Below are 11974 nucleotides of genomic sequence, written 5' to 3' on the forward strand. Positions count from 1 at the left end.
CTCCTACCACCCAGGTCGCTTCCTCTTTAACCCTCTCATGTCCTTTTCGCCCCCCAGTCCTTTGCCCCTTCGCTATCTGCTCTGTTGCTGTCTAGGCAAAGCCTGGACTAAAGAACTTTGTTATCACTGTCTCTGGCCGCGGATGCCCACGCTGCTACCTATCCGAAACGCTAATCCCTCACAGTATATAGAGGTGTGTGTGTGTGTGTGTGTATATGTATCTGTATATAGAGGTATATGTATATATTGTGTGTGTATATAGAGGTATATGTATCTGTATATATTGTGTGTGTGTGTGTGTGTATAGAGATATATGTGTAAATATTTTTGAATCTAGTATACCAATCCTATTGCCATGCTTAGTATAGCGGTACCATTTATCTGCACGGTTTAGCGATGCTATTTATGTGCATGATTTAGTGGTATTAATGTATGCAGTATAGAAGTGTTATTTGTGTGTGATGAAACGGTGTAATTATTGTGAACAGTAGGGCAGTACTACTTATTTATATAGTGTAGCAGTAATATTCATGTACGGCATACAGTATAATGGTATTATTTATATGGTCCGTAGGCTGGACTATTTTCACCTGCACAATATAGCACCACTATTTATTCATTACTGTTAAACCAACGTGTGACCTCAGTCCTGTCACTGCACACGGGGACACACTGTGAGGCTTTATTTTACTTGCTTTATTATATGATCAGCAGACATCAATAAGCATAGAAGAAAGAATTATCTGTAGAAGCTTCAAAAAAATCACAGGTTTACAAATTAACAAAAAGACCATTGAGACCAACCATCATCCTCCTTCACCTTCCATCACTACCCACCACCAACCCACACAATCAGCCATCATCCACCATCACCAACCAACCATCATCCTCCTTCACCTACCATCACTACCCACCACCAACCCACACAATCAGCCATCATCCACCACCGCCCACCATCACCAGCTACCACAACCCACCATCACTCAGCACCATTCACCACCACCATCCAGCTTGATCAATCCCAACAATAATCATGCCCCACAACCAGCCATCACTCCCCATCACCACCCTCTGCTACCTAGCATCACTTACATTACTCAACATCACCTGTCCCAATATATTGATATGCTTAAAGATCTGATCCCCAAATACACACAGGTGATTATATGCTTGATTAATACATTTTTCAGTAATCATTACACACAAATCTGGCATCAGTGAGAGCGACGTCATCCTTCACAAATCCTTGTTTTTTCTGCACTCTGGTTTGGATGCCCCGTATTCCTATCTCACAGTTAGTGCTCCACGGCCCATAAGTTCCCTGTGACCGACCATCTCCCTCCATGACAGAGCCGTCGGAGCACGTGAACTTGATGTTGTTGGCAGCTGTTTTATCAATTATGTTTGTAGACTCAACTCTCAGGCTGAAGTTCATAAGGAATGTTTTTGAATCGCACCAGTAAGCGGGTCCCCAGGAGCCAAATCTATGGAGGAAATAAAGTGCAGGATGTAAATACATAACGTCTTGTTATACATATTAACATAGTATGAATGAAGACAATGTCCATTTAGTTCAGCCTATATCCACCCTCTAGTTGATCCAGAGGAAGGGAAAAACCCCAAGAGGCAGAAGTCAGTTAAACCATTTGGGGGAAAATTCCTTCCCGACTCCATATGGCAATCAGAATAATCCCTGGATCAACCTTTGATAGTTCCTACCTGACTGTAAGACCCGGAAAAACAAACCCGCTGGTCACCTAATGTCTATATTCTGTAATATCCTTCTGTTCTAGAAAGGCATCTAGTCCCTCGTAAACTCCTCTATGGATTTTGCCATCACCACGTCCTGAGGCAGAGAGTTCCACAGTCTCACCACTCTTACAGTAAAGAACCCCCTTCTGTGTTGGTGATGAAACCTGCTTTTATCTAGATGTAGCGGTTGGCCTCTTGTTACCGTCGCAGTCCTGGGTATAAACAGATCATGGGAGAGATCCTTGTATTGTCCCCTCATGTATTTATACATAGTTATTTGGTCACCCCTCAGCCGTCTTTTTTCTAGAGTAAATAATCCCAATTTTGATAACCTCTCTGGGTATTCCAGTCCCGTCATTCCATGTATTAGTTTAATTGCCCTTCTTTGAACCCCCTCCAGCACTGTAACATCTTTCCTGAGCACCGGTGACCAGAACTGTACGCAGTATTCCATGTAGGTCCAGACAAGTGCCTTATATAGTGGGAGGATAATGTTCTCGCCCCTCACCCCTATACCTCTTTTAATGCACCCCAAGACGTTATTAGCTTTTGCAGCAGCTGACTGGTATTGGTTGCTACAGTTAAATCTACAGTCCACTATTGAACAGAATGAGGCCTAGCACTGACCCCTGTGGACCTCCACCAGCAACGGTGGTCCAATCAGAGTACAAACCATTTATTACCACCCTCTGCTTTCTATCTCTGAGCCAGTTCTTTACCCAGATACACACATTTTCACCCAGACTTAACTGCCTCATTTTATATATCAGCCTATTACGCAGCACAGTGTCAAATGCTTTAGAGAAGTCCAGATATACGAGATCAATAGACTCTCCCACGTCCAGCCTATAGCTTAGTTCATCGTAGAAGCTGATCAGATTGGTCTGACATGATCGAACCCTCATGAACCCATGCTGGTGAGGAGTTATACTGTTGTTCTCCTTGAGGTATACTACAATGGCATCAGTTATTGAAGTGAGACTTACCGTCCTGTAGTTACCAGGCTCTCTCTTGGACCCCCTTTTGTAAATTGGATCCATGTTGGCAATGCGCCAATCCAATGGTACAACCCCGGTCTTGATAGTGTCCATATATATAAGAAATAATGGCCTAGCTATTTCATCACTTAGTTTCCTTAGAACTCTTGGGTGTATTCCATCTGGACCCGGTGATTTATCGATTTTAATCGTCTTTAACCAGCTCAGGACTTCCTCCTGTGTTAGGTATGCTATATGTAGCGGAGGGTTCGTTTTATTCCCCTGCATCTCATGTGACATTTCATTTTCGTTCGTGAATACACTTGAAAAGAAACCATTTAATAGGTTTGCCTTCCCTCCATCGTTTTCTATGATTTCTCCTGCATTATTTGTTAAAGGGCCAGTGCTCTCAGTGCAAATCCTGTGAATATAGTTGAAGAATAGTTTTGGGTTGTTTTTGCTCTCTTTGGCGATCAGTCTTTCTGCCTCCTTCTTAGCAATCTTGATCTTTCCTTTGCATATTTTGTTTTTTCCCTGTACGGTTTAAGCGCTTCTTCGCTGCCTTCTTGTTTTTAGTAGTTTAAAAGCTTTCTTTTTTCGTTTATTGCCTCTCTTACCGTCTTGTCGAGTCACATTGGTTTCCTTCTACTTGTGGTTCATTTTTTTTAAACGGTATGAACTGCTCACATGAGGTGATTAGGATGTTTTTAAACTTTTCCCTTTTGTTGGCTGTATTGTAATTTTTGAGGCCGTTGCCCCAATTAATGTTACCGATAGTAGTTCTAAGCTGATGAAATTTTGCTTTACTAAAGTTTATTCTTTTTGTCGCTCCCTGATAAGGTTTTCTTATTGAATGACAGCTGGAAATTAAATATATTGTAGTCACTATTTCTCAAGTGCCTCTCAACCTGCACCCCCATTATTCGGTCCGGTTTGTTACTTACTACTCAATCCAGAGTGGCCTTCCCTCTAGTTGGCTCCTGCACCAGGCAGTTATCTTTAATTGTTCTCAAGAACTTATCACCCTTGTGAGATTTACAGGTTTCGTTTTCCCAGTTTATATCCAGATAATTAAAGTCCTCTATGATAATTACTTCATTGCGATTTGACACCTCTTCTATTTGCCTTGATTATAAGTTTTCCATTTCTTCTGTTGCTTTTGGTTGTCTATAGAAAACCCCTATCAGGATTTTGTAATTTTTTTCTCCCTGTATTTCTACCCAAAGAGATTCCATGTGTTCATCTACTGCCCCTATATCTTTCCATAGCCTCGGCATTAAGTAGGATCTAACATACAGACACACCCCTCCCCCTTACAATGGTTGCCACACACATGGCTGGCTGACTATCAGACCAAAAAATAAAGTTTCACTCTAATTTCTAATTTGTCTCCCCTGGACAACCCTTTGTAAGTATCTAATCTCTTGGCAGGGATGTAGATATAAGAGGTGCACAAGTAGAAAGCACATAAGAAAGGTGGATCTCTGGAAAGGTAAATCATAGATGGCGGAGGGCCTCCAGAGCCGTATGTGCTCCTTTCAAAAAATTTCTGCTTCAGCTTTTAATGGGGGCAATAGTGGATACCGCACTTTGATTACCTCCATATATCCTAACAAGTCATATGGAAACAGTTGTCCTAAGTGGAAGGCGGTATGTAGTTTTCCACATGGATGCACACTGACCTGTTTCCATAGATCCTATTCATTGATCTTGGCCAAGAAGCAGACTTCCAGATTTTTTAAGTAATTCTTAAAGGGGTTGTGTAGGGCTAGAAAAATATAGCGGCTTTCTTCCAAACACAGCACCACCCTTGTCTGTAGGTTGTGTCTGGTATTGCAGCCCAGCTGCCATTCACTTTGAGGGTAACGTTGGGTTTGGAAGAAAGCAGCCGTGTTCATGGCTGAATGCTAAAAGTCCTGGTACTCACTCTCCAACACTGGACCTAATGATCCTCACCGCCTCCCGAGATGAATCTTTTGCGCAAAGCAGGGCAATTCCATTCAGAGCCGTGTCATCGATGAAGGGTCCTTTCGATTGCTGCACCTAAGATTAAGACCATCATATCTTGTATAATATGAATATAACATACATGATACATTAACTCCCCCAGCATTAATAACTGCATTATTACATTTGTCCATGCCTCTCTATATATGTACTCTGGTCCGTTTACACATCCGTCCTTGTCCCTAAATACTGTATATATCTATCCTAGTCTCAGCCTTAGGCTTGATGTTTAGGGCGATTTCGCAATCCAGCACTGCTTTTTTCGAGTGACTGCCAACTCAGGCAAAAAGATTTGGGGGGCGGCGTGGTGGAGCGGGGGTAGCAGTGGGGAACAGGAGGGAGCTTCCCCCCACCACCACTCTCCTCTGCAACCCCCCCCCCCCCCCGCTCACCCCCGGCGCCCCCCGAATCTTTTCGCCTGAGTAGTCAGTTACCGTATATACCGGCGTATAAGACGACTTTTGAACCCCGAAAAATCTGCTCTGCAGTCGGGGGTCGTCTTATGCGCCGGTAATACAAAAAAAAAAAAAGTGTAAAAAAAAAAAATTCATTACTCACCTCCCCCGGCGTTCTGTCGCGCTCCGGCAGGATGTCGCTCGCTCCGGCAGGATGTCGCTCGCTCCGGCAGGCTGTCGCTCGCTCCTCGTCCCCGGCGCAGCATAGCTTTCTGCGCCTTAGCCAATAACAGCCATTCAATGATGTCATGGCTGCCGGCGTGTGTATTAGCTTTCTGGAAGCGGGGATTTCAAGCCCCGCATTCAGAAAGCTATGCTGCGCCGGGGACGAGGAGCGAGCGACAGCCTGCCGGAGCGAGCGACATCCTGCCGGAGCGCGACAGAACGCCGGGGGAGGTGAGTAATGAAATTTTTTTTTTTTCTCCACTGTATACCGGCGTATAAGGTGACAGTTGGGGGGTCGTCTTATACGCCCCGTCGCCTTATACGCCGGTATATACGGTACTCGAAAAAAGTGGTGCTCGATTGCGAAATCGCCCTAAACGAGTTTGTTCGCTCATGTCTATGGGCCACATAAAATCAGGTGGCTCACCAATTTGGCCCCTGGGCAAGCGTGATACCAGATCGAGAAACTTAACCCAATAATGCACTTTCCAACTTGCGTTTTTTACACCGGTGCAAGGCAGTTTTTATTTAAAACGCCTCGCATCGATTCTGTGAAATAGCGATCCTCAGGTGCACGTTTCACGCATATCAAAGGATCTCAAGTGTTTCCCATTAATTTCAATGGCAAACATCACATCGCACTCACATGCATATCGTACAGTATGCAAATGCCATGTGATCTTTTAAGGTCCTATTGAAAACAATGAACGAGGCAGTCCGTGGGAACGTCCAATGGAAAGGAACATGCTGCGATCACCCATGTAAATAAGCCCTTAGAGGAAGAATTAAGGAAAGTTAGAATTAGGATCAGTTTATGTCTAATTGTTATCTGTTCTCTATCACCATCTGCTCCGTTATCTGACTCCCATCACCCTCATCTGTCTGCTCCGTTATCTGACTCCCATCACCCTCATCTGTCTGCTCCATTATCTGACTCCCATCGCCCTCATCTGTCTGCTCCATTATCAGGTAACCATCACCCATTTTCCCATGTTCTGATTTCTATCACTATCCTCTTCCTGTCATCGATCGCTTGCTCTGTATATACATATTTATCCTAGTTCCTATCTACTCATCATATCTGAATGAGTGTAAATCAATCCTCCATAAATTACTCACTTTAAGCTGGAAGGCTCGCACCACTGTTCCTTCATCACAAACCTCCATGACGCCCCAGTTACCCTTTGTGTCTCCATTCGGAACAGATATAATATTATTTTGAGCCTCCACCAAGTTCTGCAGAGTCACCAAGATGAGAAGGACGGCTAACATCTTGTCTTGTGTATGAAGGTCTCACCACGTAGGGATGGAAGCTGCTGGTCGATGGTTGATGGGGTTTACTTAATCCTTTATATATAATAGGAACTTGGCCGATCACCAAAGTATCAATCTGACTTCCTTTTTCCAACAATCAGACAAAAATTATTCTTCATGAGATGTTTTGTACTTTCCTTCTCCTTTTATCACTCTGTGATCATTGTTTATATGAAACATTTTAGTCAACACCACTCATACGTGGGTAACCCCAATTCCAAAAAAGTTGAAATTTCATTTAACCATACTTTACTCCCGGGAGGTAAGGAAACCAATTTCTGGAGTTTTGGAGGGGAATGTTGTCCCATTCTTGTCTGATGTATGATTCTAGCTGCTCCGCAGTCCTCGGTCGTCTTTGCTGGATTTTTTTGCTTCCTAATGCGCTAAATGTTTTTTATTGGTAAAAGGTCTGGACTGCAGGCGGCCGGTTCAGCACCCGGACTCTTCTTCTATGAAGCCAAGCTATTGTGATGGATGCAGTATGTGGTTTAGCATTGTCTTGGTGAAATATACAAGGCCTTCCCTGAAAGAGACATTGTCTGGATGGAGAATATGTTGTTCCACAACCTCTATATACTGCCCAGCATTGTTAATGTCTCTTAAAATGCGTAATCTGCCCATGGCATAGGCACTAATGCAACCCCATACCATCAGAGATGCAGGCTTAGAAACTGTGTGCTGATAACAAGTCGGATGGTCCCTCTCCTCTTGAGTCCGCAGGACACTGTGTATGTGTTTCAAAAAGAATTTCAAATCTTGATTGATCTGACTGTAAGCCATTTACCGGAGTTCATCTGAGAACCATGTGAAATCACTGACGCTGCTACTTCTGAGCCCGGTCCTTAATGGCAATCTTCTCCGCTAGGATAGAAGTCTGACAAACTATGGATCAGTCTCTAATTCGGCTCCCCTTCAGGTCCCTTTTGGTATCCTTTTCCATGTGGATCACGTTGACTCACTGTGGTCCTCCAAAAGCACACTGCCCTGAAGGCCAACCCACACCACCTCCTTCTCTTTTTTTGTCTATGCAGCGATGATGCACTTTCTCTTTCCCGTGACATTCCAGGCCACAGTGACCTCTTGTGGTCAAACGACAAAATGTCAGTTATAACAGCATACCTTTATTTACGGAAACAGGTACATTCACAACAGGAGGGCTGTTTCATCATCTTACATGACCACAGAACAGTTGTCCATTTTAAATGAGTTTGGCCCAGAGAAGATGCTGACGTTTCTGGGTTGTGTTGATAAATGGCTTCTGTGATATAGAGACTGGCATGTCGCCAACCATTTTGCTGCGTGTATCAGGCCTTAGACCTATATTCAGCATCCAATTTTTTTATCCCCTGTATAATTCCATTTAGGCCTTAATTAGTTAGAATGCAGTTATGAATTTCTCAGCCCCCCCCCCCCCTCCCCTGTGGCTTTTGAATATTCATATTTGGAAAATGGCATTTGTCTGACCTTTCTCTGGACAAGATTAAATAAGCCCCGTCCATTCTTCTTGGCCTCCTGTCTCCATGTGTTTGTTTAGTTTAGACTTAGCAAAAAGTGGGAGGCATAATATAGAGCCTGGCAGGTTGTCAGTGTCCCTTCTATCACCCCCACCCGCCATAAGAATACCTGCGGTAGACCCAGGGGGCTTGAAACAGGGAGCCTCTTTCTCCCTGTCAGGGTAGGTGGTGCTGACATGGTCCACTTTGTTGCAGGAAAAACATCTGTGGGTATCCATAAGAGACCGGGAAGGAGGAGAGGGAGCAGACCTGGTTGAGGATCTAGGGACAGGGGGGAGGGTCTGTCACAGTTACTATTCGGCTTACCCCCTCTCCAGATGGTTCTGGATATCCACAGGTCCGTCCTCCAGTTTGTGACGTAGCTATATGTGAGCTGGGTGGCTTCGTTCGTGTATTTGGGGTCACGGTCCAGGACAAACTGGCGGATGTTGACCGTACCAGTCTCCAAGAACTGCTCCTTCAGCACCATATCTTCCAGGTTGTCAAACTGGGTGATGGATTGCCCCTTGATCCACTGCCAGAGGGCGGTCCTCTGTTGACCCAGCAGGTGCATGTGGCCCACACTGCAGCCTCGCCGAGCCAGACCGACTGCTGGCGATGTGCTGTTCACACTTCCTAATTGAGAAATAGAGGTTGCGTAGGAGGAGAGGAGAGGGAAGGTTTAGAGGAGGTGGCATAAACCGCCGCAGATACCAGCATCGAGGTAGGACCCGCTATTATGGGTGTGGGTAGGACGTGAGCAGTCCGAGACTCTGACTCAGTCCCAGCACCCACCAAATTCACCCAATGTGCCGTCAGGGAGATATAGCGGTCCTGCCCGCCAGTTCTGGTCCACGTGTCCGTGGTTAAGTGGACCTTCCCAGTAACCGCGTTGGTTAGGGCACGATTAATGTTGCGGGAGACGTGCTGGTGTAGGGCTGGGACAAAATAGTGGCAACTGGGGACCGAGTAGCACGGGACCGCCGCCGCCATCATGTTTTTGAAAGCCTCAGTTTCCACAAGCCTGTATGGCAGCATCTCCAGGCTGACTAATTTGGCAATGTGCACGTTTAAAGCTTGAGTGTGTGGGTGCATGGCGGCGTATGTGCGCTTTTGCTCCAATGCTTGTGTTAGCGACAGTTGAACGCTGCACTGAGAGACCTTGCTGGATGGGGTGGAGGACAGTGGAGGTAAGGGTGTGGGTGCAGGCCAGGAGGCGCTCTTACCTGTGTCCTGAGAAATTCCATTTCCTTCCCTGCATGTTTAGCTCCATTTTCTGGCCAATAGAAATGCAGGGAAGGCATTACAACTTCCTCCTGTGACGTTCCAGCCCTATCCCACGGTAAGATCAAGTGACCGCCGAGTACTTAAAGTGGTCCCGCCCGCAGCTCGACTCAGACACGCTGGCAGAGATCAGGGAAGGTGCTGCTGCTCAGTCAGGGATAGTGTTAGTGTAGGTTCCTGTCTTCAAGAACCCCAACAGTCCTTCTTAGGGCCACATCTGACCATGTGCATTACTGTTGGGGCTGCTGGGAGCAGTTTTTGCCCCCCCCCCCCAATTTTTATTTTCATCTTGGGCTGCGCAGGCTATTACAGCTATAGCGTTCTCAGTCTGCAGTCTATTATACAGTGTATAGGGGCAGTGCTGGTGAGACAGGGACAGTGGTCGTGTAGAATCCTGTCTACAAGAACCCCAACGGTCTTTCTTAGGGCTACGTGTGACCGTGTGCATTTTACAGGTTGTCTGATGGGAGTTGTAGTCCATCACTATTACACAGCTAGGCTTGTTTGCAGCCTTCCGTATAATTTTTTTTCTGGCTGCAGTTTGCGTTACATTACCGCTGTCAGCCTCCAACTGTATGCCAATAATTCCATAATTATTTACACCGCTCTGACTGCCGTCAACTTCACGCACAGCATACGGCGACAGCCACTGATAGAGGGGAAGTCATATACACGCTATATAGCCTGTATTCTTTTTCCAAAAAAATTTAAATAAAAGCTCCTTCTTACGGCTAGCTCTGACTGTCTGAAATTTACTGGGTGTCTGGTAGGAGTTTTAGTGAATCACTATTGTTCGGATAGGCCTGTTTGCAGCCTTCCGCATTCTTTGTTTCTGCCTGGAGTTAGCGTTACATTACCGCTGTCAGCCTCCAACTGTCTGCAAATAATTCCATAATTATTTACACCGCTCTGTGACTGCCGTCAACTTCACGCACAGCATACGGCGACAGCCACTGATAGAGGGGAAGTCATATACACGCTATATAGCCTGTATTCTTTTTCAAAAAAATTAAAATAAAAGCTCCTTCGTTGGGCTACCTCTGACTGTCTGAAATTTACTGGGTGTCTGGTGGGAGTTGCAGTACATCAGTATTGCACAGCTAGACCTGTTTTGCAGCCTTCCGTATTCTTTGTTTATGCCTGGAGTTAGCGTTACAGTACCGCTGTCAGCCTCCAGCTGTACGCCAATAATTCCATAATTATTTACACCGCTCCGTGTCTGCTCTATTCGTAATCCAACATGCTGAGGGGTAGGGCTAGTGGACGCGGGCGAGGACGCAGAGGTCCAAGTGAGGGTGTGGGCACAGGCCGAGTTCCTGGTCCAGGTAAATGGCAGCCGGCTGCTGCAGGATTAGGAGAGAGGCAAGTTTCTGGGGTCCCCAGCTTCATATCACATTTTTTGGGTCCACGTGGTAGAGCTTTATTACAAACAGAGAAGTGTGAGCAGGTCCTGTCTTGGATGGCAGAAAATGCATCCAGCAATGTATCGACCACCCAGTCTTCTACGCCGTCCACTGCTGCAACTCTGAATCCTCTCACTGCTGCTCCTTCTTCCTCCCAGCCTCCTCACTCCATGAAAATGACACATTCTGATGAGCAGATAGACTCCCAGGAACTGCTCTCACGCCCCTGCCTTGATTGGTAAAAAATTGTTCCTCTCTCACCTGAGGAGTTTGTCGTGACCGACGCCCAACCTTTGGAAAGTTCCCGGGGTCCAGGTGATGAGGTTGGGGACTTCCAGCAACTGTCTCAAGAGCTTTCAGTGGATGAGGAGGACGATGATGATGAGACACAGTTGTCTATCAGTGAGGTAGTAGTAAGGGCAGTAAGTCCGAGGGAGGAGCGCACAGGGGATTCGGAGGAAGAGCCGCTGGACGATGAGGTGACTGACCCCACCTGGTTTGCTAAGCCAACTGAGGACAGGTCTTCAGAGGGGGAGGCAAGTGCAGCAGCAGGACAGGTTGGAAGAGGCAGTGGGGTGGCCAGGGGTAGAGGCAGGGCCAGAGCAAAGAATCCCCCAACTGTTTCCCAAAGCACCCCCTAGCGCCAAGCCACCGTGCAGAGGCCTAGGTGTTCAAAGGTGTGGATGTTTTTCAGTGAGAGCGCGGACGACCGACGAATAGTGGTGTGCCAAAATCAGCCGGGGGAGCCACCACTACCAGCCTCACCACCACCAGCATGCGCAGGCATATGATAGCCAAGCACCCCACAAGGTGAGACGAAGGCAGTTCACTGCCTCCGGATCGCACCACTGCCTCTCCCCCTGTGCCCCAACCTGCCACTCAGATCCAACCCCCCTCTCAGGATACAGGCACGAGCACCTCTCGACCTGAACCCACACTCTCACCTCCGCTGTCCTCGACCCCATCCAGCAATGTCTCATTGCAGCGTCCAGCTGACGCTAACACAAGCGTTGGAGCGAAAGCGCAAATACGCCGCCACGCACCCGCACGCTCAAGCTTTAAACGTGCACATTGCCAAATTGATCAGCCTGGAGATGCTGACGTACAGGCTTGAGGAAACGGAG

General features: G+C 46.5%; 1 protein-coding gene across 1 annotated transcript; it reads right to left on the reverse strand.

Annotated features, from left to right (window-relative positions):
- Nucleotides 1-675: 675 nt before the first annotated feature.
- On the reverse strand, nucleotides 676-7609 carry LOC136613044 (vitelline membrane outer layer protein 1 homolog). Its single transcript, XM_066593852.1, has 3 exons — nucleotides 6476-7609; nucleotides 4657-4772; nucleotides 676-1484 (listed from the first exon to the last, which is right to left on the reverse strand). Exons 1-3 carry the CDS (start codon nucleotides 6626-6628, stop codon nucleotides 1187-1189), a joined length of 567 nt encoding a protein of 188 aa, XP_066449949.1. The 5' UTR covers nucleotides 6629-7609; the 3' UTR covers nucleotides 676-1186.
- Nucleotides 7610-11974: the final 4365 nt, after the last annotated feature.

The sequence above is a fragment of the Eleutherodactylus coqui genome, chromosome 2, assembly GCF_035609145.1.
Source record: "Eleutherodactylus coqui strain aEleCoq1 chromosome 2, aEleCoq1.hap1, whole genome shotgun sequence".
NCBI lineage: Eukaryota > Metazoa > Chordata > Amphibia > Anura > Eleutherodactylidae > Eleutherodactylus > Eleutherodactylus coqui.